The sequence below is a fragment of the Genypterus blacodes genome, unplaced genomic scaffold (genome assembly GCF_046128005.1).
Source record: "Genypterus blacodes isolate CSIRO-AG114 ecotype Tasmania unplaced genomic scaffold, CSIRO-AGI_Gbla_v1 ptg000037l_1, whole genome shotgun sequence".
Classification (NCBI taxonomy): domain Eukaryota; kingdom Metazoa; phylum Chordata; class Actinopteri; order Ophidiiformes; family Ophidiidae; genus Genypterus; species Genypterus blacodes.
The window spans coordinates 574,960-600,288 of NW_027466850.1; the positions used below are offsets into that span (position 1 = coordinate 574,960).

Consider the following 25,329-nt stretch of genomic DNA (forward strand, 5'->3'; position numbering starts at 1 on the left):
GTATCTCGTAGAAGTCTGCGGGAATGGGATTGGGATTGGTCAGGATAATTGAGTCCAGCTGTTTGGGAGGAGGAAGGCTACACCCTGGTGTCCAGACTTGGCAGACGGGGACGTTTGTGCTGCAGCACAGAGCTTAACCTTTTGGACTGAGCGCCACATCTCATCCACTCACTGATAAATAGCTGCTTCCAAATCATCTAATCCTCTCACACACTGTACGCTCGCCTGTGGAGAGGACTTTTTTCCAGCAGCCAGATCTGTTCACCGTGAAAAATACATTTTCTCCAGGCTGCTGTGTGTTATCGTCGCTTCCTTTGAACTCGGGTTTCTCTGATGAAAATGCAAAAATCTGCATTCTGTTCAGCGCTTTAAGAGGCTGCTGGGTCTTGGTCGTCGTGTGTGTTGTGTGTTTGCATATTGTGTCCTTGTGTGTGTGTGTGTGTGTGTGTTGGTTCCAAACACATGCAGGTGACAATGACCTGGGGACTCCAAACTGCCTGTAGGTGTGATGAGTTTGTCTCGTCTGTGCATGTTTGTGTATGATAGATGACATCATGTCCAGGGTGGAGACAGGCTGAGGTCCTCTGACACCCTGCACAGGATGAGCGGGTGTAGAAGGTGGATGAAGGGATGATGGAGGGATGAAGATTCATCACCTCAGGAGCCGCTGAGCTAACATGAAATGATTTGTGTTTTCATGAAGTGGTGCTGTGATACAGCATTATAATGTGGAGGAATAGGGAGAGGTGACAGTCATTAAAAGCTCTAAACCTGTTTACTTCTCTGTGCTGGGAGAGATGTTTGCGTAACAGAACACAGAAGCATCTCCAGAGAGGAAAATCACTTCCTGTTGGGATCCTCAGGGTCACCATCATGTGAATATACGCCATCGCAAATTAAATCCCATAAAAACAACAAACATTATTTGAAGGTGTTGTCCTGGATGTATAAATAGCTAATAGATAGAAAGTAAGGAGCCGGTGTGTTACACAGGAGCGGTTTATGGAAGGGAAGCGTCTTTGACACGTTCACTTCAAAGACACACGTGCAAGTCATTAAAACCCAAATGGAGCATATTTTCATCCAGCTTGATGCATTCACTCTGCATATAAAATTTAATTTTGCCTGGCATATCACTCACGAGGTCTGTGTGTGTGTGTGTGTGTGTGTGTGTGTGTGTGTGTGTGTGTGTGTGTGTGTGTGTGTGTGTGTGAGCTCTTGACCTGGTGTGAGCAGGCACACTAATCAGCTATGACACACACATTTCTGCTCCTTTTCTCCTAAATATGGCGAAATATGAAAATTCCAGCAGGGCCCAAGCAACAATAACAGTTATGTATGTGTGTGTGTGTGTGTGTGTGTGTGTGTGTGTGTGTGTGTGTGTGTGTGTGTGTGTGTGTGTGTGTGTGTGTGTGTGTCCAATACAAATCCGCAGCTCGATGGAAGCTTAAGAGCCCACTCATTGTACACGATACATCGGGGTAATACAAACGTGTGGGCATGGACTCGGTGTCTTTTCAGCTGCGAGCTTCATATTTAGCAGGGAGAAACTTCACAATCAGCACGATTCCTCTCCCTGCCTTAGAACCTCTAGCTTACATGCTGTTTTTTTTTTGTGAAACATCAAAACCGAGTCTGACCCTCACCAGGCCATGCGTTCCATATGCTCTGCGTCCTGGCCTGTGTAGTCTCCTGCCCCGAAGCCTCACAGCGCTAAAAGCTGCTTCATTAGCAAGATGAACACAGCAGTGATTTACAGATACTGCAGCTCCAGACACTCCGCCAGAGCTCAAGCTAGGATTTGTTCCTCCTGTAAACTTCACTGACAACCGTGACAAGAAACTAAACAGGATACCCAGCTGCCATTTACTTCTCTTACTACTTCACCGTCCTTCAGAGCTGACGGCTTTAACCTGACTTTACTTAGGGAGCAGACATTTCGGTGTGTATCCTAACGTGCTCCATCAGATCACAGGGCATCTGATACCGTCTGTCCGTTACCAGCACGTGATCAGAAGTGATGTAGCGCCATTAGAAGGCCTCCCATGTAATATTGATAGAAATATAAGCCGTCTAGAGAAGATGAGACTCCACTGCAGAAGCTGTGACCAAAGCAAGTGTTTGGAATCGCAGGCTTCTGATCTTTGCTGCGCCTGATTTCCCAGCTCCCAGTGATTATCTCAAGCCTTTTCATTTCTGTTTACTCAGCACAGCACTTTGAAAATCTCCAATCTGATATTTCAGAGTGTGTCTTTTTGTAGGACCAGCTCAGCATGCGGCCTGTTTGTAAGACTCATTCCCAGTGATGTTGCCTGGCTGACTGATGTCCGCCGTTAAAGGTTTTGGCTCCGGTGCTTTTCAGCGTAACCATGTTGTTGCAGCTCGGGCGTTCCTGGGTGGTCTCTGGGTATCGGAGGGGAACGAGTGAAAGGTTAAACTGCGATTTCGAGGCTGGGCTGGGCTGGGCTGGGCGCGCTCGCAGTCGCAGCAGTCGTGCCTCCGCGTCTCTGTGTGAGCAAAGCCGGCTGGTTGGCAGTTTGTTTTTCAGGGTCTCGTCAAACGCTCACATCCTTTGCAGTGACACCTCAGTGCTCCACTCCAGCCTGGCCTCTGTCTGTGTGTGTGTGGCTGTGTGTGTGGGTGTGTGTGCTGCAGCTGTGCATTATTAAATGTTGGCAGGAAAGAAAGGACCTGCTAAATCATGTGCAAATCAGCAACGGAGTGTTTGAAAGATCCCTGCTTGAAAGAAAGGGAGAGTTAGTTTGAAGGGCAAAGCTTGTGGCATGTGAGCACACGCCATTAAACCTTTACCTCCTTCTTCTTTCCTTCCTTTCTTCCTTTTTTTCATTGATAAGCAACTGCAGGCGGGCGTGGAGGGGATTTGCAGATTCCAGTCAAGGCTCACACACACACACGCACACACACACATTAAAGTCTCTGTGTGATTGGCAGCATTTAGAGCACAGATTCCTCCTCTTCATCCACACACTCCTTCTCTCTATATGTCACATCTCCTCATCATCCATACACATTTAAATATCCGCCTCTACACTGGGAGTCGGGGAGTAGAGAAGAAATGATAGAAAGCACAGAAGCAGGCAGACAGTTGCTTTGCATGACCAGACAGATGTAGCAGGATGCCAGAAAGCTGCCATCTTCTCCCCACCTCCTCCTCCTCTTCCTCCTCACTTCTCCAGAGACTCTCCGAGCTCATCGTTTGCATGTTAATGATATCCTGTATGTAAATATAGAAAGCATGGACTCATACCAACACTAAGACTTTTAAAGCTCTCTGTATTCATTGACCTACACGCAGACTCGACAACTGCCGAGAGTTTTACAGGAAATCGGTGAGATGTGGGAACGAGGACCTGTGAGCTGTCAGGCAGTCAGATCAGATTTTTTCCCGGTAAACAAATCTATAAAACGAAGGCAAACAGGGAGATTTATTCCTGTGTTTTACTCCCAGAGGTGTGGCCGCTGCACCGGCCTAATTACTCAACTCACGCTCCTGATTCGTCTGAAATGAGAACGGAGGCTTTGGGAGAAGAAGATCTCGTCTCAGATCTATAGAGCCGTGCTGAAAACAAGCCACTCGCACATTTGTTTGTAAACCAAGCGTTTCGATTTTTGTGTTAATGTGCTGCTGCCAGAATTTACCGCAAAATGTGCAGAAGAAGGGAATTGCAGAGAGCAGCGAATAAAGTGAAAGAGAAATCTAGGCAAGCAAAATGGCAAATAATCTTGCTGTAGATGAATATTTTACTTGCGTTGGGAGTGTGTGTGTGTATGTGTGTGTGAGGGGAGTGCAGGTCTGCAAGCAGCATTTGATGAAGCAGAGCAGTGCTGAGGCTTCTTTTGTGGCTTTTTTTTGTGGTTTTGCAGGCTGTGGAGGATGAAAGCAGCAGCAGCAGGAGGAGAATGAGAGCGTTTGTGGGCGCTTTTAGCGATGTGATGAAGCATCTCCAACTGCTTCTTAGGGATTAGCCCAGGCCAGAGGTTCCTTCTCCCTAAACCTCTCATCCACAGGCGGCAATTATACAACCGAGGAGCCGCCACGTCCCTCACAGGCGGGGAGATCAGTCGAGAGGCGAGAGCTGTTGCAGAATGAAGGATGGTGAGGCAGCAGAAATAGGCCGTCTCAGAGGAACGGAGGAGAATCAGGTCCACGTTCGGTCCTCTATTGTTAGCCCCGGCCCTCAAATCCTTCCGTGTCCTCTGCGTGTGCCGTGAGATGGCTCCTCTAATTTCTACACAGCAAATTAAATCATTTTATTATTAGCCATCCTGATTGCAAGAACGGAACGATGGCCTGATTTAACGCTCGGATTTTCTCCGCTTTTCCCCCGAATTCCGTCTCTGTATCTCTGTGCTAATTGGCTCTGTTTGGACCCGGCTCATATCAAACGCAGCATTCCTAATTTAGCGTCAAAGCGGCTGGGCCTGTAATAATAAATTGGTAGATCTTCTGCCCCAAACTGTCACAGAAAACTCTGCGTGTGTGTTTATGGGCAGAGTTGTGTGAGTGAATAATGGGGGAGGCACTCTGGAGCAGCTAGATATCAACTTCATTAGATGTGATTAGTATTATGGAAGCTCTCAGAGGGGGGGTTCTTTGATGTCGGTGCCGCTCATCCCTTTTATTTCTGCTTCAAGAGCTGAAACCAACTCCCCCCCCCCTCACACACGCACACACACACACACACACACACACACACCAAGCTCGGCTCCTCTCCGTCTTCTACTCTCATTTCCCTCTCTCTCTCTTTGTCTCCCTCTCAGGATTGGCTTGATTGATTAATGCTAAGATCGGATCCAGACAAGGGTATGGGGTTTTAGAAGGGATTGTGTGTGTCTGTCTCTGTGTGTGTGTGTTTCTGGGTGAAAGCACCCCGAGGTGGAGACAGTTTAAACTGATTAGCCAGCAATCAGGGCCCGTGGCTCTGTGGATCATTATAGTCGCCAGTGTGGAGGAGTTAACCATGTGATGCCCTGCTGGAGCCACTCAGTGTGTATGTTTATCAGCTGGCAAGTTGTGTGTTTGTTTTGCGGTTTAGGACATCCTGGTAACCACAGCATCAAGGGAAATGACCCAGACACATTCTAATACTTCACCTGTCCTGCTCTTTGGTTTCAGGAAGGACCAGCACCTCTTGTCGTCTGTAAACAGCTGGTACCTGGTCCTGAACCAGACCAGGCGCGAGAGCCGTGACCACGCCACCCTCAGCGACATCTACACCAACAATGTCATCATGCGCTTGGCTCAGATCAGCGAGGACGTCATCCGCCTTTTCAAGAAGGTCAGTGAGACTTGGACACTAACGGGGGAGATTGAGAAATGGAGGAGTTTGCCAAGAAAAGTATTTGCATCTCTCAGATTCTCAGTTTAAGCTCAGCCTGACCTGTGGGACAGCAGTAGTAACACGGGGGGGAAAGTGAAGCTGAGACCCTCTTGCTCGTGACCGCTCAGCCCCCATGGCTGTGAGCAGCTTTTGGCACCACTGTCAGCACATAGCAGAAATGACTGAGGTCTTATCCAAACACCAGAAGCCTGTTTTCACCTCTCAGGCCTTCCTGGAGGTGAGCGCCGATGTGGCCGGGATAGACTCTGATCGGATATTACTGTGTGTGTGTGTGTGTGTGTGTGTGTGTGTGTGTCAGAAACGGTCGCCAGAGCAGAGAAAGAAAACAAGGAACACAATCCTGTCAGAGTGAGATGCTCTCACGGAATGTTTATTATGGTTTATGAATGGACTACTGTACTGCCTCTGGGTGAGAGTGAATAATGTATCACTCATTTTACATTAAAATGAATGAGAGCGATTTGGAAGAATGTTGTTCGTGGAAAAAGAAGTATTTGCACATTTACTATACAATTTAGCAGCATTGTGGCTTGGTTGAGTGTTTGTATTGTCTGCTAGTTTAAAAGGGAAATGTACGTTCTACTTCATCACATCCATCTTATTGCTTTATTGCCTCACTACTTGTTTTGAATTGAACATTGGAACGACACCATAAACCTTAGCTGCCGCCACGTAAAAACCTTGTGTCCAAGCTGTTCACTTCAAAATGACAAAATAGCAATAACAGAGTGAATAACAGTGTTGCATGATGACTTAAAGAGAGGGACATATGTAAGAATGCGTCCATAATGTAACCCATCAGAGTGTGAGCTACCCCCATACACCCGCCCCTGACTGTGTGTGTGTGTGTGTGCTGAACCCCCACGTCCAGCCTCCCTCCTCCACAGGAGTCTCTAAGCTACAAGCTGCAGTCGGACTTCAGAGGCACTGATGCATACAGATGCCGTTCACCATCTGCTGGAGGCCTGCGAGGTTTTTCACCCGTTCATCACGTTCAGCCAAAGCACTCAATGGCTGCACTCCAGATAAACACAGCAGAGTGAAAATCGGTTGTATTACCACACAATTTAAAACTCTTTGCTTTATGAGTTTTTCCTCCTTGGTGATTTTAAGTTCATGGACTTCTGCCTCATCAGTCGTACGGTGTTATAGTGGAGAAGTGTGTGGGCAAAAAATCATCATCCACTCATCCATTAATCCCTCTAAATGGTGGGTAGGTGTGGTTTTTGTGTGTTTTAGAGGATGGCAGTGAGGTTTCCGCCCTGCATGTTGTGTTATTGATCTGACTCATAGTAATATTTCACCAGAATGATTCATGTGCAAAATAATGTGTAGGGAAGATTGGAAAAGCCTGTCCAGACTCCAGGATGAATAGGACAAAGATAAACACTCAGTGGGAGTGGGAGTGTGACTGTGCATACACTTGTAAATGGGGAGTGTGTATTGCAAAGCGTCTGGGTTGCTGTGTCTGCTGATAGTGGGGATAAAGGGTCAAGAGGAAGTCTGTGCTTAATCTTGAAAATGTAGATTCCGCTCATAAACTCATTTTGAGTGTTTGATTTGTGAACTTAGTGAAAGTCAAACTCACCCGGCACGGTACAGAACACTTTCCCTCTGTGGCAAGTATAAAATGGACTGACTGCTCAAAGCCATTTCCGCTGGCGTAATTGTGTTGAAGATGGTTTGCGTGTCTGCCATCACCCACATGCATGAACTTCCTCTGTGTACCTGCGAAGTCAGCCATGGTGTTGTTTGTGTTGTTCACACCAAGGCAGGTTTTCACGCCTCTGAGTCTTCAAGTAAATGCTGCATGTCACGCACACACACACCCACACACCCACACACACACAGAGCAGTTATTGCAGTCATTTTGTCAGCTGCTCTTCTCAGTCCAGATGTGTTCTCACGTTTGTCCTCAAATGTCACACTGTAAATTAAAAGAAAGAAGAAGTCACTGAGCTTCTCTCTTTATCTCCGGCTCTTTTCTGCCAAACAAAACAAAGGAAATTGGTGTGAGACGAGTATGACGTGTGAGCAATCTTTCCTCTATTACCATGAGGTACCAAGCTGGAAATTGGACTTGTTGTTCAACTTGATATTGATTTTATCCGACTCTGCACAATGCTGCATCGATAGACTGTATTTTCTTTCTCACAGGATATCACACATCCGCTCCACCCGCTGATGCACTTCACACATGCCCAGAGGAACAGACACACACACACACACACACACACACACACACACACACAAATGCAATAAGTTGACGAAAAGAGAAAAGTATGTGCCTTGGAGATATTTGATGTTCACTCAGCAGCTTAGTTGGGCTTTGAATGCGTGTGTGTGTGTGAAGCATCTAACAGCAAATCTACAGGAAATTCTACGTTTAGTAAGGCCCAAATATGGTAACTGCTACCCATTAAATACCTCTGTAATGGTTAGTAATAGTAATAGTCTAATCTGATTTGAAGCACAATCATTTAGAAATCAAAACATATAGCAACCCATAGCTCTGTGTGTGTGTGTGTGTGTGTGTGTGTGTGTGTGTGTGTGTGTGTGTGTGTGTGTGTGTGTGTGTGTGTGTGTGTGTGTGTGTGTGTGTGTTTGTGTGTAGGTAACCCTTGTTGTTTGTAGTCACAGTGAAATGCTTCCACAGAGTTGCAGAGTCAGCATCATGGTGCTGTTTGCTCTGACAGGTTCCTGCTTGAGGCCTCGTACATCATCGTTCTCTCTCTCTCTCTGCCTTCCTCTGTTTCAGAGCAAGGACATCGGGATCCAGATGCACGAGGAGCTGGTGAAGGTGACAAATGAACTCTACACTGTAAGTCCTACTTTTGTCTTCAAGAAATAAATTGCTCACACGTTACCTCATCTCTGAACTCATCCAAACTTGTTTTTCCTCTCTCCATCATGCTGACACTTTTATCACACTCTCTCCCTCTTCCTCTCTCTTCCCTTCTTTCTGCTTTTAAACAATTCGACACACCGAGAAATACAGCAAATGCGGCTTCCAATTGCTTATCTGCTGTAGAGATATGTTGGCTTGTTGGAAGCATCTGGATTATTATATAGTATATAGCTGCCATGATTAAGTTACTTGCACATTTAACAAACATTAATATTTCTTTCATTATTCAGTTTCATTTGGGATTAAACAGTCAACTGAGTTTGATGATCAGATGTTAGATATTACAACGTGTTGTAACATTGTAATCTGACTTCAGTCATGCATTAGTTGTAGTTAACATTGTAAAGAACAGTGTGTTTGATGGTGGATTTGGTAAAGACTGAACCCTTTAGTTTTTAATCTGTAATAATTTATTCAATGAATAAGTGAGTTGGTAGTAATGCAAATTCACGGAAACACTGCAGACAATAGGATGTGTGTGACATGTGTAAGGACTCTGCTGCGCTGTCACACAGACGAGTTCTTACTGAGGGGTGTTTGGTGCCAAAAGTGGAGTTTTGGCAGCGAACAAGCAGAGCAGCATTATTATTCATGTGTGCAGTGAGATCAGAGACAATCTCTCTCTCTCTCTCGCTCTCTCTCTCTCTCTCTGGTGACATGTACATGTTTCAAAATACTCTATGATAAACCTAAATGCTTTGGCATAGTGGCAGGATTATCCCAGCTTTATATTTATTAATGAGGAGGATATTTTGGCCCTGTTTGTGTTTGTGCTTGTGCCTGCAGCCGTTTACTCATGAGGAAGTGGGATCTTTTCCCAGAATGTTATTTCCATTTAGGAATAGGTCTTCATCCCACTCCTCTACTTGTTGTTGTTTATCTAGAGGGCTAGATAATGCACATGACCTCTTCACCATGAAGATGCTGTAGGACTGTTTAATGTGGAAATATGACCCAGTTGTTCTGGAATAACATTGATGAAGTCCATTTATTATTCATGTGGCTGTTGTGATGGCCTGAGGTTCCAACTCAAATAAAAGGCTACAGTATGCAAATGACAGTAACCTGATGTATTTGTTCAGGATTTGCCCAGTCGCTGTTACTCAATACACACACACACAGGAGCAAAGTGTTTCACTCTTGGACTGATTTCCTTAGTGACCCCTGGGTAGCTGTAGTGTGGATGTCTATAGGGGGGAGTTTGCTATTTCTCTGTATTGAAATAGCAAATTCACTGACCAGGGGACGACTCCCTTGTGGTGTTTTATGACACTTTTATCGGCTGCCAACAAATACTAATTTTGTTGAAAGGAAACTGTGGAATGAGGTTTGGGTCCTGAGCTTCACAGTGACATGTTTCAGAGTGAGATTCCAGGCTGGGAGCTGAAGTTTTTATTCACATATTGTCTAAGTAAGTAAAACTACAGTATGTCGCTCCTGCACATTCAGATAGATTCAGTCATAACAGCAACAAACCTGAGGTAAGAAATAAGAGCTAAATTGTCAAACACCTCCTCACTAAATATGAGAAATGGAGACGCTTTTCTTGATAGTATTAGTCACGTCACAATATTGATTTTTGTTAGAGATATACTGATCCACTTCTACGTTGTTGTGCACACTGAGTGAAAACAGACAGCGTTAGGTTCAGTTTCTTTCTAAAAGACCTGCTGTGTCATGATTGGCCAGCTGTGTCTGACCAGGTGTGTTGAGATTGGACTTGGACTTGTTTCCATAAATCCCAGATCCATTACACCACAAAATGATAACAAAGCATCATATTGTAGCAGACACGACAGGACATTAGGGCATAATTCACCACAATCAGTGGTGAGTATGTATTGCACAGACTCCGGGTGTTACTAGGACTCGCTCCCTTTAAGAGGCGTGGTGTAACGATGGCGACGGGCGCCATTTTTGGGTTCAAGGTAATGTTTTGGTTTGTACCGGCAGTTTTGAATGGATGAATAAACGGCAGCCAAAAAGGGTACTTGTCTTATTATTACCACTCGCGGTAATCAATAAGACAAGTACTCATCTCTTTTTGGAGCGACTCCTAATAACACCGGGAGTCTGTGTCCCCTGTCCCCTGCCCCTGAAACAGCGCCACAGGGGCTGCGATTGGAACTGATGGATCTTGAATTTGAGGAGTAGTTTAATTCTCTTAAACTGAATGACTTTTATGCGTCACTTAACAAAGCTAAACCTCCGGAGGACGGCACAGAAGATGCTGACTTTGTTTGGCTCGACCTACGTATGTGAGCAGACATTTAGGGTCATGATCATCAACAAAGCCCGTCACAGATCCAAGTTAACTGACCAACACCTCGGATCTATCCTGAGAATTGCCACAACAAAACTAACTCCAGACTTTGATGCACTGGCAAAAAATGTAGATCAACAACACTTCTCACTAAACCTGACTGTGAATTTCTCTACTGTTTATTAAAATAAAATGTAATTAAATGAATGCATTTGGAAAACAATTTGTACCAATGAGACTTGTATATTCATGCATTGCTGCCTGTTAAAGGCCAAATACTTGAATGACTTTTATGCGTCATTTATATTAGTTCACACAAACACTCCTTCCATCCTTGACTGGCTCGGCCCATCTGTCAAATGTTAGAACCCATTCAAAGGCTTGCCCACCACAGTGGGTCAGATTCTGTCAAATATGGAAATCGATCCCTGCCTCATAAATCCAGCGCCAGTTGGGCTCTAACAGGAACCACACAGCGCCGCGGTGTCCTGGGTTATGGAGTCGACAGGCCGCAGTTTGTCTGCCTGCAGAGCTGTGAGGCCAAGCCGTCACTGAACTTGTTATCTGTCAGACTTCAGGTTTGAACTGTGGGTAGAGCCTCCAGGGCCGATGACTGAGGGATCAGCGAGGATCAGCCTGCAGGATGTCAGGGACGGGAGTGAGGAGGGCCGCTCGCAGATTCATGTCGGTAACCACCAGTAATCAAGACGTGCGAGCAAGTTTCCAGCAGAGACGAATTATAATATGTAGCTGCAGATTTGAGGGAAAATATGGCAGAGATTTGAAAAAGAGAACACTAATATTAGTGTTGAATAGAAGGTTAGGAAACGCGTCTCTATTACAGCTCAGTGTTTCTTTCTCATCAGAGAGAGAGAGAGAGAAAGAGAAAGAGAAAGAGAACACTGGGGAGTTAGATGGCCTTAAGCTGTTGACAGAGGACTCTGCGATACACACTGGTCTCCTGTGGACACAGCTGACGCTCAGTCCCCCTGCAAATTACTTTGTGTCCTTAGCTGCAGGTCCAGCAGGCACCATGTTCAGATGAGCTGGGGATCTTTCAGGTAAACCATGAAACAGCCTGAGGAGAATCAGTGTATTAGCCTAGTTTCTGTCTCAGCCCAGCAACTTCTTCCATATCACTCAGAAAAGAAACTATTTTTTTCATTGTGTAGTTTGCTGTCAGGTGTTGTTGTGTCACTCTGTTACTCTTCTCCTAAGTGTTTCTGTGTCTCTAGAGGAGTGAGTAGTTTTTATTCCGGCACAGGCTGAGGGAGAATTAGAGCCTGTTGGAGTTGAAGTCGCAGCGCTCGTAAAACATTACTATCACAGGGTAGGAGGTGAGTGGAAGACTAGAGTTGCCTTGACCTCCGGAGCAACCGAGTGATCTTCAACAGCGGCTTTCCTCAAAGATAAAAGAACCCAGAGTGCTTAAGTGCAGCACCGAGCAGGAGGACTTCCTTAATCACCACAAAAGCTGCAGAAGGAAACAAATAAATAGCCGTAATGTTGTCTGTCCTGCATCCTGAGGTGTTTTGTAGAGGGACTTCGGGCCCTGGAAAGCCGTGTTTGAAGACACGGGTCACATCTGGATGTTCCTTTACGAGCTTTGGGAATGGGCTGCCAAGGCCTGACTGCAGGAGGGAAATGTGAACCCTCCTCAGTGGGGAAGCCTCTCTCTCTCAGCCAGCATCTGGGACCAGTTAGGAACACTGGGTGCTTCTGTATTATCTAACCAGCCCTGTCTAGATCTGCTGTCACTGAAGTCTTGTCATCGCCATATCGGGGTGGGCGGGGAAGAAAAGTGTCAAGAGTCAAGAGAGTTAGATGAGAATAAAGTGGAGTCCCACGCAAAGGGACTTAAAGTGAACTAGCCTGAGGTGATGAAGGGTTGTAAGGCAGGCTTGACAGGTAAATACGATCATAAACTCTCATGTGTTGCTGGATTTGCTTAAATATTCCATCGGCATCTGCGTTTGCTCACGCCTACGTGTCGTCTCTCAACTTCAACATTTCATTTTGCTTGTGGAGTGAGTGAGGTAGAAGAAGGTGAAAGAAGAAGATATAACTCCTGTGTTTCTGTCCTGCAGGTGATGAAGACGTACCACATGTACCACACCGAGAGCATCAGCGCCGAGAGCAAGCTGAAGGACGCCGAGAAGCAAGAGGAGAAGCAGTTCAGCAAGTCCGGCGACCTTAACGTCAACCTCCTGCGGCATGAGGACCGTCCCCAGCGACGCAGCTCCGTCAGGAAGATCGAGAAGATGAAGGAGAAGGTGAGTTTACTGAGGGTTTGGCGCTTATTATGGTGGTGCAGCACCAACATGCAGCTTCAGCTCGCCTGGTAAATGCAGCTTCGTCTCAAGGTTCTAGATTCTTCCTCCTCCTTCAGTGAAGTTTAGGAGAGGGAAAGAAAAGGAGCAGGAGAAAGACGGCAGCAAAGTGACACACACACACACAGAGAGAGGAAGCTGCAACATTTCAGCCCCAACTAGCAGTTTTGCTTTCAGCTTGTGCACATTTCTAGTCGGTGTGAAGTTGTGTCTCTGCTCTGCAGCGGAGGGTTGGATGTCTCTCTGAAGCTCACGGCGCTTTGTATCTCTCAGGCGCAGGAAATCAGAGACGTGTCAGGTTGACAGCACCGCTCCCTCCTCAGGGAGAGACGCGTCTCCAGCACAGAGATCCTGCTTGACATCGCAACTCAACACTTTCTCATGTTCTTTTCTGTGCTGTTGCCCCTAATAACAGCTCTGAACAAAGAGGAGACCAACAGAAATGAGCTCTCGTCTGTTAACCTGCAGCTGACATGTGCTTAGTTTGGGGAAGTGTGAATAAATAGTCCATTTAAAGTGACATGAACAAATGAATCCTGAGTAAAATGTCTTGGCTTCGGGATTCTCCCTGTATTATTCTGCTGTATTCCACACAGGAAGAATGACTTTGGAGTCATTTCTGAATCAGTGTGTGGCAGGTTTCATGAACACACTCCATACACCCTGAAAGTGGACACACACACTTATTGAATCCAAAGTTAGTTCTTTGTTAATGTCTCCATGCTGCAGGAGACAGAACAGGGACTAATTGCAAACCTGTCTTTGTCATTTAACGTGTCTCTGTCCTGAGGCAGATTCTCTTAAACCCATCCCTCTGTTGTCTCAAGGTGTCTGACGGCTCCAAACTCTCCCTGCTGCTCCATTTAATGACACTGAGGTTTTTTTCCTTCTTCTTCCTTCTCTCTCCTCCTCCTCCAGAGACAAGCAAAGTATTCGGAGAATAAGCTGAAATGCACAAAAGCCCGGAACGACTATCTACTGAACCTGGCAGCAACCAACGCCGTCGTTGCAAAGTATTACATCCACGACGTCTCTGATATGATTGATGTAAGTACGTGCTGGGCCACATGTGTTTGTTTACATCTCTCAGCTGATTAAACTCTCCCAGCATCTGTTCTCTGTCTCCTTCACTCCCACCCTGATCCCATGATGTTTGTTATTGAGCTGTTCCGTCGGCCCCAATAACACTTTCTGACTTCATTTCCTCCGTCTTCGTTTCGCCGTAACACCGATAAGCCGGGTGACGATCAGGTGTCGACACGAATAACAACTCGGTGATGCAGTGAGCCTCACGGGCCAGCTGCCATGTCTGAGATATGTTTGATTGATGGTTCCACGGGACTTCATCAGTGTTGACAGAACGTCCTCTGCTCCGCTCCTCCGCTCCTCCTCGGCCTCCTTTGTTTGTTTGTGTTGATGCGGCCTTTGGAGCTTTACAGGGACAAACACAATATGTCCCCGTGTTTGCCACCGTCAACACGTCCGCTCTAGAATATGATCCAAGACCTCACACATCTACACACACACACACTTAATTGACTTCAGAAGCATTAGGTTTTTTATTTTATTGTCCTTTTTGCATTGTTGTCCGTTTTTTTGACACTCAGTCGACATTAGTGTTGGTTTGTGATGTAGAGCTGTGAAATCAGAGTCGACTCGATGAATGGCAATAAATGAGAGTGTGTGTGCTGCCGACTGGGTGCTGCTGGTGCCAAACAAATATTAAATGATAGGGTTAGATTCCCATCACAGGACTCACCTGCAGGCCCCTCAATCTGCTTCTCTTTGCCTTTCCCGCTGCGCCGACTGACTGATGGATGGCCACAGTGCTGCCTCAGGCCAATCCACCATACGGCACCAGATTAGCCACATTCAGAGCAGCACATTACCTAGATCAGGCCCGATATGGCGTTTTTGGTGTATATTTCCCTGCTGAGTCAAGTAAGGTGACAGTGAGAGCTTGGTTGCCTTCCGGATCTGAGCACAGAGATCCTGTTTCACGGAAGCTGTCACGGTTTGGTGGCGTCGCTTCACAACATGGCAAATCCCGCTGAGCCGCAGGGATCGGGGACGCGGAGCCGGCCTAGTTTGGCTCGGCAAGAGGGGGTCAGAGGAGGATAACGGCCTGTCGTGTCAGAGGCACGACCCCATCAAAACAGACCTTTCAAAACAGGCGTTTCAGGAAGGAGACGGCGCCGTCGGTGAGAGTCATTCAAACGAAACTGCTGTAATTCACTGCACTGCACTGCATAATGATGTGAATTCATTCAGTAGAATTCTACAGCTCTTTAAGAAAAACGGATGTGCTCTTCCTCAGTTTGTGTGTTTTAAAATGAGCCTAATTTGTTCCCTTTAGTCTTCAGTCTACTGGGGCACTTTGACTGAGTGCTGCAATGAGACTTGCGCCGCAGACTAGAGAGACTACTTCCTCGCCACTAAAGAGCGTTTACTTAGTGATTCACAGAGCTGTCATTTGCCTCCAGCTCCCTCTAAACCTCCTCACTTCTGTCTTCTACTTAATTAGGTTACTTCATACAGCTCAGCGCCATCAGACTCTGTAATTGTCTGCGGCGTCCTGCTGTTCTATCCCGACTCTGCTTCTATTTTTGAAAGTTAACCTGTAGCAGGACTTCATCTTGTGGTTTCAAAGTCTTTAAAGTGACTCATCTCACAGATGTTACGTGTCAGAACTGAACTGAACTATGCGTGTGGACTCAGGTTGATTCATTTGAATGACATCATATGTTCGATCTCCTCAGTGCTGTGACTTGGGCTACCACGCCAGCCTGGCACGCACCTTCAGGACCTACCTATCTGCAGAGTACAACCTGGAGACATCACGCCACGAGGGTCTGGACATCATCGAGAACGCAGTGGACAACCTGGACTCTCGCAGTGACAAGCACAAGATCATGGATATGCACAACCAGGTGTTCTGCCCGCCCATGCGCTTTGACTACCTGCCGCACATGGGAGACGAGGTGAGAGAAGCAGAATGACTACCTGTTGTGATTCTAAACGCAATCTCTTGCTCGTCTTACATCCGTCCTCGTGTCTCTTCCTCCCCAGGTGTGCCAGGTGAGCGCGCAGCAGCCGGTCCAGACTGAGCTCCTGATGCGCTACCACCAACTGCAGTCTCGCTTGGCCACACTAAAGATTGAGAATGAGGAGGTGAGCATTCGTGATGGCTCTGCATCTGTCCAGCACACACACACACACACACACACACACACACACACACACGCACACACACACACACACACACACACCCCAAACCACAGCCTCACTATAACCCCCCCCCCCCAAAAAAAGCCAAGTTTCTATTTTCTCCGAGCCAAGCAGGATGGCCAAATACCATCTGTTCTCATTGTAATTATGCTCCAGTGACCCTCACTCTGCAGGAGCCCGGCGTATATATTTAGACTGTGACAGCACCAGTGTTAAGCTTCCAACAATTTCTTTCTAAATTGCACATTCTGGTGATGAAGAAGAGAATGCTTTTAGAGGGGCAGACATGAAGGTGCAAATAGGAGCGATAATAACCCTGGACGCTGCCTGTGTGCCTGTGTGTGCATGTGTGCGTGTGTGTCTCTGTCTCCTCCTCACTGTTCTGCTGCGTTGTGTTGTTTGTAAGGAGAATGGATGAGTTGTGCCATTACTGCAAATGAGCTTTATCAATCTCAGCCCGAAACAAAACGCACCTTTGGGTAATTTCACATTTTGTGTGTGTCTTATCCAGCCGCTCCACGTGTTGAGCCTTTAGTCTGACCTGCATCTTCCTCTGCACGTGTAGAAAGGGAGAAACTCTGTCATCTCACTGCAGTTTAAGGTCATTTCTTGTTTCTGGGATCCATTTGCGTTCACCGTGAATCTGCTCGTGCTACAAATCCCTCATACCTGCCCTTGAAAATGTAATATTACTTCAGCTCCAATACATCCTGACAAATACAGCCTCTCTCTCTCCACACGGCGAGGAGGATGACAACGGCACGCAAGACTAGAGTAGGAAACGCCGCCTCATTTATCGCCTCCTTTCCCCTGCTTTCTAAGTTTCCGCCTCATTTGCGCAGGTGAGGAAGACCTTGGATGCCACCATGCAAACGCTGCAGGACATGCTGACAGTGGAGGACTTTGACGTGTCGGACGCCTTCCAGCACAGCCGCTCCACCGAATCCATCAAGTCTGTGGCCTCCGAGACCTACATGAGCAAGCTGAACGTGGCCAAGAGGAGGTCCAACCAGCAGGAGACGGAAATGTTCTACTTTGGAGTGAGTTGACGTCTGTTCTGATCCGTTCTGTTGAAACGAGAGCAAGATCCATTTTCTCCCAAATAGATTGAATTTATACTGATTTGAATAAGTGTTTATTTCATGACTGAACTCTTGCGTGGGCTTTGTGCTCCTGTTTGCTCATTATTGCCCTCATTTGTCTCCTAGAAATTCAAGGAGTACCTGAATGGCAGTAACCTCATCATTAAGCTGCAGGCCAAGCACGACTTGCTGAAGCAGACGCTGGGTGAAGGTACAGACCCTCTCTCTTGATCTCCATCTCTCTGCGGCGTCTGTGGTGTCCTTCAATGGACGGGAGCCTGACCAAGTGTTTCTTCCTGTAATTATGATTCAGAGAGCCTTGCCACGGCTCTTTGGAATAGCTGTCTGCAGGGTAATGATGGTGCAGCTCATATCTAATAAGCAATAGTGCACCAGGGGTAGGAAGCTACAAAGGCATTTCAAGAAGCAGGAAGGAAAGAGGGGAAGAAGCGCCTGGATTCAGGCAGAAAGCTATCAAAACAAAATTGCCCGTAGCCCCTCTGAGATATCCGTTCCTCTCCCTGCACGGGTGAGAGAACGATCCGTCGGGTCCCTGTGTGATGGAGCTGCAGGGAGAGTTTCCATTTCAGGGCTGGGGGGCGAGAAATCCGCACCCAGCCTCCCAGGGGTCCCCTTGTCACCTCAGCCGTGAACAGTTTACACCCAATCAATCAGCAGACCCAGACCTGGTCCAATTCAGCACCTGCTCCTGCATCAGTGGCTCACCTAATAGAAAAGAGCATCAGGCACCGACAGCTGAGGCGGTGCAACACACACACAAACACACACACACAAGCCACACACACCACCGCTGCATGCAAATGAGGCGTCTGACAAATGAAGATGAGTGTCTGCAGGTTTGACCAACGTGGGGAGCAAAGCTGTGTTAATAGAACAAATAAAAAGGTTAAATTATTGTTTGTGCTGTAAGCAAAGCAGACAGACAGCCAGTGGATCTCCTGGTCAACAGTATTAGCCAGCCAGTTGTGGACAAGCCAGCATTCCAGGCTTGGTGTGGAGAGCCAATTAAAAGAGGAGAGAAGAGAGGTCGCCTAATGTGAGGGCATTAATTATGATGGAGGACACTGTCACTGTAAAGGGCGGCGGCACAGATGTAGACTCTTTGTCTCTTGTTGGGGGTCCCTTCGCTCACAGTGACGTCCCCCTGCAGCCTGTGTGTTGGGAGGCCAGGACTTTAACACACGTCAGTCAAGAAAATATGAAGCCAGAAATGCTGAAGGCTGGTCAGGGTGAAGCTGGAAACCAAGAAGAGAATACAGAAAAGGATGAAAGGCAATCGGAAGAGATGGAAAAAGAGAATATGAGAAGATGGAAAAGATGATGGAGAGAAAATCTGCAGTTTATGAGATGATCCGGAAAAAAATGATGGAGAAAACTGGAAAAAGCAGCTTATTTAGCAGGTGACATCCCATCTGACCTTTGACCTAGATACAATCTGGACAGCTCCAGCAATATAATAACTCCCACCAGCGCAAATCTGCCCTTAAATATTTGATAAGTCTCCTGAAGACCCCAACACATGCGAGAACACACACATTCTGCAGGATACTGAAGTGTAGTAGTCGTACAAAGCTGCTAACGAGTGTGTGTGGGAGTGTGTAGGAGCTATCCCGCAAAAAACACTTAATTGTTTGACACAATAACAGAATAAACAGTGGAGTTAATGACAGTGGAGTCCACGCTGGAGCAGCTGAGAGTGCATGAAGGCAGCATATGGTGTCTCCAGGTACCACCCATGTTTTAATTATTCAGGGGATCAATCAAGGCTGCGTGTTACTCATTAGCTGCAAAATGGGAGTTTTTGCCCGGCGTGAGCGTGTGTGTGCATCATTGTGTGTGAAAATGAGCTGCGTCTGACCGCCTAGGATGCCAAATGTCATTTACTGCTCCTCTAGCCTGTGGTGCTAATAAAGACATAATGTCAACATGGGCACCAGACAGGAAGCTGCCAGGAGATCTGCCAGCTCCTCGCACTCAGATGGGGACAAAACAATTCCTTTAGTCATTGAATTTGATTTGCGCTTTTATGGTAATAGAGTAGATACCTCTTCTATCTTGGAGGCCTTTTTTGTCATTTTAGGAAATGAAATAAAGGCAAATTCTAATTGGACTCTCTGCCCTCGCTTGAGAGAGACGGTGTAATTTTGAGCTTCATTGGTCAGAGGTAGACGGGCTATCACTCAGCGGAATGGCTTGTTGTCTCTCCACATGATTGCTCTGGAGACCTTGTCCCATCTGCCAAAATGATGTGCTGAGAGATGGGTTAGCCTTTGCTCTCTCTGTCCATTGTTATGTTGTTGTTGTTGTTGCCTTTGTTGCCGTTTTGCTTTATGACTCCACTTTCGTTCAATTGCCCGGTCACAAGACGACTGACTGGACAGCATCAGCAGCACTCTAAGGTCCACAAAACTACACGCAACCGTGTGGATTGCGATGGAACATTTGCTGGATGTGTGTTATCATAAGATGTGTGTGAATGCACTCCTCAGATGTGCTGTCAGAAAGTGTGTGTCTGGTACATGCACATGCATATAACGTGCACATGTTTTATAACAAAAGGCTCAGTGAGGCAGCACAGACATCACAGTTACCCTCCTCCCTCCTCACACCCCAACATACACACACTGCAGCCCCCCACCCTGATGCTTTCACCCTGAGCTCTGTTCTTTTGGCCTCTCTCTCCCCCCTCTGGCTGCTCCGGGTCCCATGGGGTTTCTGTGATGACGACTCAATAGTTCTGTCTATTGAATGATATTAGCAGTGCACCCTTCATCTCCCCCTCTCTATGTTGTCCTTCATCAAAGACCCCACTGAAGTTAGACATAGCAGTATCTAAAATATGTATACTTCAATCCATAACACGGCCTTTGTGCTTTTTCCACAGGGGAACGGGCCGAGTGTGGAACTACAAGGTAAGATGAAGTCAACTCCTTCCTCTTCCTCTGTTCACATATTTCACATCATTAGAATATTACATTTTACAGCCCTGTATCGCATGGCTTTGTTAGTTATGTATGTCTTTTTATTATCAATGTCCAAATGAATGCCATGCACAGAAATGTTTATGATGACCTGGCCGTGTTACAATCCAGCTCCAGTAGCCCAGGTTCATGTCTTCCATTCTCTCCACCTCCTTTACTGAAAGAGAACGGTTTTTACAGCTCTGTTTTTGTTTTAAATGTTCTGTTCTGCAGTTTCACCCAATCTGGTGTTTTTGTTCCCCTTGTCCATCATGTCCCAGGCCCCCCACTCTTCCCCCTAAACCACAGAAAATGCGGAAGCCTAGACCACGCTCCGTGTATAACCATAAGCTGTTTAATGGCAATATGGAGAGCTTCATCAAGGTACCCTCTGGCGGTGGTGTGTGACTGAGCGGCCCTGGTGGAGCTGGAGAGGAAGGCAGCTTTAGAGCCTTCTCTCTCATTGTCTTCCTCGCTCTTGCCTTCTGTTCCTCTTCCAGCTGCCCCTGATCACAATATAACGTCTCTGCTTAACCTCTAATCCTCCGCCTCCCTCTGCTGCTGCAGACGTAGCAGTCAAACGCTTCTTTATTCCCTCCCGGAATAATTTACCTATCTATGGCCTAATTTCTTACTCTGGTTGCTCCAGACTGAGAGACAGCAGGGGGTCTTGTCCTCTCACCACTCACCGCACCCTCACTCGATCACTGTCCTGTCTCCAGTCCCTGTTCTTAGCTGTTCTTAACCTCCAGAGTTCCTGCCATTGTCCTCCAGCTTCTCTAACTTTGTGCTTCTCTGCATCTCTTCTTCTGCTTCTCTTTGCTATGCTGCTTTCTGTCCCAGAGGGAGAAGGAATGCCCGCAGCCGCATTCAGGTACCACTGTTGTTGGAAAGTGTGGGCTGAGGCTCCAAGCACACTAAACACGCTAATCTGATAAAAAGGGATTTCCTGATTTCTGCTTGTTCCTGCTGCTAGGATATTAGTTTCATATTCATGCTTTCTGATAAACATTGATGATATGGGACTTCTGTCAAGATGGACAACTGAGTCTGAACTGTGTCACGAGTTTGAGATTATAAGATGAACTAGAAGATAAAAATGAACTATTTTAAATGCATCACTTAAATGATTACATCTAACCAATGTAAAAGTCCATAATTAGTCCAATGGTGAAGTCGCAGTGTGTCTCTTATGGACGTGTGTGTGTTCCAGTGAACATGAAATGGCCTGGTTTGTGGGCGTGAAGATGCTTAGGGTGCTTGTCCTTGTCACTGCACTGGTGATTCCGCTGTTGGCTGAGGACACCACACACTCACGTCAATTCTCCTCCACACCGTTAGCAGTGACATAGACCCCATGTTGACAGGGAAGTGGACAGAAGACATGTGTGTGACACAGTTCAGACTCCATCTTGTAGGTCTTCCCCTTAATATTGATGAGCACAAGGTAATTGTTGTCGTTCATTATGTTCACTCTTTAATGAAACATCACTCCCCTTTCATTACAGGACTCAGGCCAACCGATCCCACTTGTTGTTGAAAGCTGTATCAGATACATCAATCTATACGGTAAGTCTCCCATTCTACTGTGGTCGCTGGTGTTTCTGCATGAAAGGGTTAAAAAAAAGAAAAGAACACAGTAACCTCCTTCCCGAACTCATCAGAGGCGACAGCAGCGATTAGAAGGGTCGTTCTATTTCCACAAATAGCTGCAGGTAGGGCGTCTGACCTGCTCTGCTCCGGTGTGCGCTTGACCTGCCCACTGGTGATTTGACAAGCACACACACACACACACACACACACACACAGAGTTTTGAAAGTCCCGTTGGTCTTTGTTTAGTCAGTTCACCTCCTCCCCCTCCGTCTACCTTCACATCTGTCTGGGAGCCTGGAGCCCGCAGGGTCTTCTCTGTTGGATCTGGACCTAATGAAACTCCAGAAAAACTGATTAGGAGCCCTCTAACTGAAACCATATGCTCCAGCCTCAGTGAGGGGCCCTCTCCTGGCAAAAAAACTCATCTGTCTTTATGAGCAGATTACATTTCCTGCTCTGTGTTATGTGTTTCCACCAGGGTTTCATGAAGCTGGCGTTTAGCTTTGGAGATAATGGCAGCGTGACTCTCAATCCCTGAAATCTGAGTTGTGTTTCTGTGCTTTTTTTTTCAGGATTGCAGCAGCAGGGCATATTCCGTGTGCCTGGCTCACAGGTGGAGGTCAACGATATTAAAAACTCATTTGAGAGAGGTGAGTCTCTGTTTGGACGGTGGTAAATCAAAACAGATTGTGTGAGGTTTCACCTTTTCCGTGCCACAAAGCAAACACAACCATACTTTATGATTTGAAGCAGGCGAAGATCCGCTAATTGATGATCAGAACGACCACGATATCAACTCGGTGGCAGGCGTGCTGAAGCTGTACTTCAGGGGACTGGAGAACCCGCTGTTCCCCAAGGAACGCTTCCTGGACTTCATCTCCACCATCAGTGAGTAACAGTAGAGCAGCAGATACATTTAATGCCACGGTAGCTGCTGAAATATAGGAAACACACCACCCTGTTTCTCCAAAAGCCTGCTTTATTTGGAGAGGGAGAGGGAAAGAGAGAGAGAGAGAGGGAGAGAGAGAGGCATGCAGCACAGCACATGGAAGCAATCTCACGCCAGCTCTCTCTGGCTGATATTTAAACCCCGAGAGGAAGAGGAGAGAGTGGACTGCGGCGTGCGAGGACACTGCAGAGTCATTCCTGCACTGCTTTGAATAATTTGATGGCTCAGTTTGCCAAAAAGGGCTCTGGTAGAAAAGGCAGGAGGGGGGAGATCTTTAATGTCTCAAATAGCACTTTGGTGTAGAATCTCCCCCGGTTGATTCTGTGTGTCTGTTATAGGCTCAGTGCCCATTTAGAGAAGTGTCACAGGGTGTTTCAACATCTCTGTCTGTTGTCCTCTGTTTCAGAGTTGGAGACCGGAGCGGAGAGAGCGCATCATCTCCAGCAGATTATCGTGACTCTTCCTCGCACCGTCATCATCGTCATGAGATACCTTTTCGCTTTTCTCAATCAGTGAGTGTTTGCATCCGGTCGCACATCGCTGTACCTCAAGCCTTTCCCAACGCTTTATCCAAAATAGGTTCTAATCTAACTGAATAAAAATGATTTAATGGGGTAGAAGACAAGTTCACAAGCAGGCGGAAAGATTGGATTCAAAGATATACTGAGCAGACTAATGTGTTGCTGCGTTTGTCTGCAATTCTTATTTATGCTCCCAGATGTAGTATACCTGTCCGTTTATGATGGATGTTCTAAACGCACCTTTTACTTGCTTTGCCTGCAGAACAATAGAGTTTGATTTCAGGCCCTCACTTTTATTCGGCTGTTTTACGCCCCCTGTAATAAATGCTGTGACTTTTCCCAGATGTCGTTTTAGTGCTCTGTACTTGTTGTTGATGTGTATGAATACTGATTATGACCTCCGTCAGTGTGCAGGCGGCGGTACAGCATGATTCATTGACCGAGCGTGGGTTGTGGGTTAAACTGGAGCCTCAGACTGAAGCCAAGAGACGTTTTAGATCATTTTGATTTCAGATATGATCGCTTTGTTCACTACTACTCATGCAAGGGAGAGGGGATGAAAACAGGATCTATGTTATATTAAATTAGCTGGAAAAACAAAGAAACTACTCATTTTCATCTGAGGGTCAAACTATTAAATGTATGCATATATTTGTATTTATAATAGAAAGAATACAGTATAATGCTGCATAATGCATCTATTGTAAGCAATTGTGAGCAAAGTTAAGATTGAGGTTTAAAGATGTATATTAAAAAATAATGATTTACAGTAACAACAAGCTCCCTAATGGTGTATCAATAAAAACCTCAAAAGTAGTGAAATAACATTATAACAACTTCATATTTCCTTCCTGTCCCTCAGTCTGTCCCAGTACAGCGACGAGAACATGATGGACCCGTACAATTTGGCCATCTGCTTCGGCCCGACGCTGATGCCCATCCCAGACAGCCAGGACCCTGTGTTGTGTCAGGCGCATGTCAACGAGGTCATCAAAACGATCATCATCCACAATGAGGTCATCTTCCCCAGCCACCGCGAGCTGGACGGCCCCGTGTATGAAAAGTGTATGACCGGGACGGAGGAGTACTGGTACGTAAAAGCATGTGGCCAACACATGAGGAGAGTGTAGTATGTTTAATAAATCACGCTTATAGTTGAGGTTGCGGTTCTGTCGGCTCATGCTGGTAGGAACCTTGAGGAGGAAATGTAAATGTGACGTTTTGTCAGCCGATTACTCGTTCAACACACTGTACTTAATGCTTATAAATGTATTTGTCACGCTCCAATGTTCTCATATCAGTGAGATCTTATGGGAGAAATGAATCAGTGTTGACAAATGTTAGTCACACCACCATTAATCCTGCTGCTCATTGATTTAAATCCTTCTTTTTGGATTTCTTATGAAAGATGGATTTGCAGACTAGGCCGTATTTTTTTGACACCGTCTCCTGAGGTTAGACTCGCTGCTTTATTTATGAATGAACCCCGTCCTCCCGCAGCGACAGCCCCCACAGTGAGCCGGGGACCATCGACGAGGCCGACAACGGCACCGAGCCGCACACCAGCGATGAAGGTAATTACAAGGATTTGGCAGTTTTCTAGAAGCAGTTTTTCATCTTTATTTTACAATTTTTTTCTTATATTCTGCTCCTGACTCACTGATGTAAACCACATCTGCTGTTAAGTACTCAGATCAGATTCCGTGATACATTTTTCATGTTTCTCTGCCAAAATTGAAGCAAAAAGTGTCAGTGTTGCAACGATACTTCACCTTGGACACCAGCATGACGCAACTTTCTGATCTCATGACTGCTGGTTTAATCCGTCTATTAGAAACCAAAACAAAACCGTTTTAGGTGGGTGATGTGTGTGTGTTTGGCGGCTTTGTGGATGAAAGAGTCTAAGTATTGACTGAGCTCTTCCACTGAGTGCCTTTTGACTGAACGCTGATGAAGGCTTGTACTCTTTGTGACGTTTGAAGCTGAATGCAAGTTGAGTAAACATAGTTGTCATGCTGCACCGGCTCTTTGATCTGTATGTGTGTAAGTGAGTGTGTGTGTGTGTGTGTGTGTGTGTGTGTGTATTCTCCCTCTCTCATCATGTCCCTCC

General features: G+C 46.4%; 1 protein-coding gene across 2 annotated transcripts in view; it reads left to right on the top strand.

Annotated features, from left to right (window-relative positions):
* The window catches only part of srgap3 (SLIT-ROBO Rho GTPase activating protein 3), a 43,930-nt gene that overhangs the window by 12,924 nt on the left and 5,677 nt on the right, over positions 1 to 25,329 (top strand). Inside the window, exons 3-18 of one of the 2 annotated variants that reach the window (XM_076147231.1) lie at positions 5,138 to 5,300; positions 8,122 to 8,184; positions 12,622 to 12,807; positions 13,783 to 13,911; positions 15,624 to 15,845; positions 15,934 to 16,035; positions 16,935 to 17,132; positions 17,301 to 17,385; positions 20,080 to 20,107; positions 20,437 to 20,539; positions 21,664 to 21,724; positions 22,322 to 22,399; positions 22,500 to 22,637; positions 23,105 to 23,210; positions 24,082 to 24,309; positions 24,720 to 24,793. In XM_076147231.1, coding sequence (XP_076003346.1) covers positions 5,138 to 5,300; positions 8,122 to 8,184; positions 12,622 to 12,807; positions 13,783 to 13,911; positions 15,624 to 15,845; positions 15,934 to 16,035; positions 16,935 to 17,132; positions 17,301 to 17,385; positions 20,080 to 20,107; positions 20,437 to 20,539; positions 21,664 to 21,724; positions 22,322 to 22,399; positions 22,500 to 22,637; positions 23,105 to 23,210; positions 24,082 to 24,309; positions 24,720 to 24,793 — 1,964 coding nt within the window. The remainder of the gene's footprint in view (positions 1 to 5,137; positions 5,301 to 8,121; positions 8,185 to 12,621; positions 12,808 to 13,782; positions 13,912 to 15,623; positions 15,846 to 15,933; positions 16,036 to 16,934; positions 17,133 to 17,300; positions 17,386 to 20,079; positions 20,108 to 20,436; positions 20,540 to 21,663; positions 21,725 to 22,321; positions 22,400 to 22,499; positions 22,638 to 23,104; positions 23,211 to 24,081; positions 24,310 to 24,719; positions 24,794 to 25,329) is intronic. The other variant, XM_076147232.1, reaches the window with a different exon arrangement.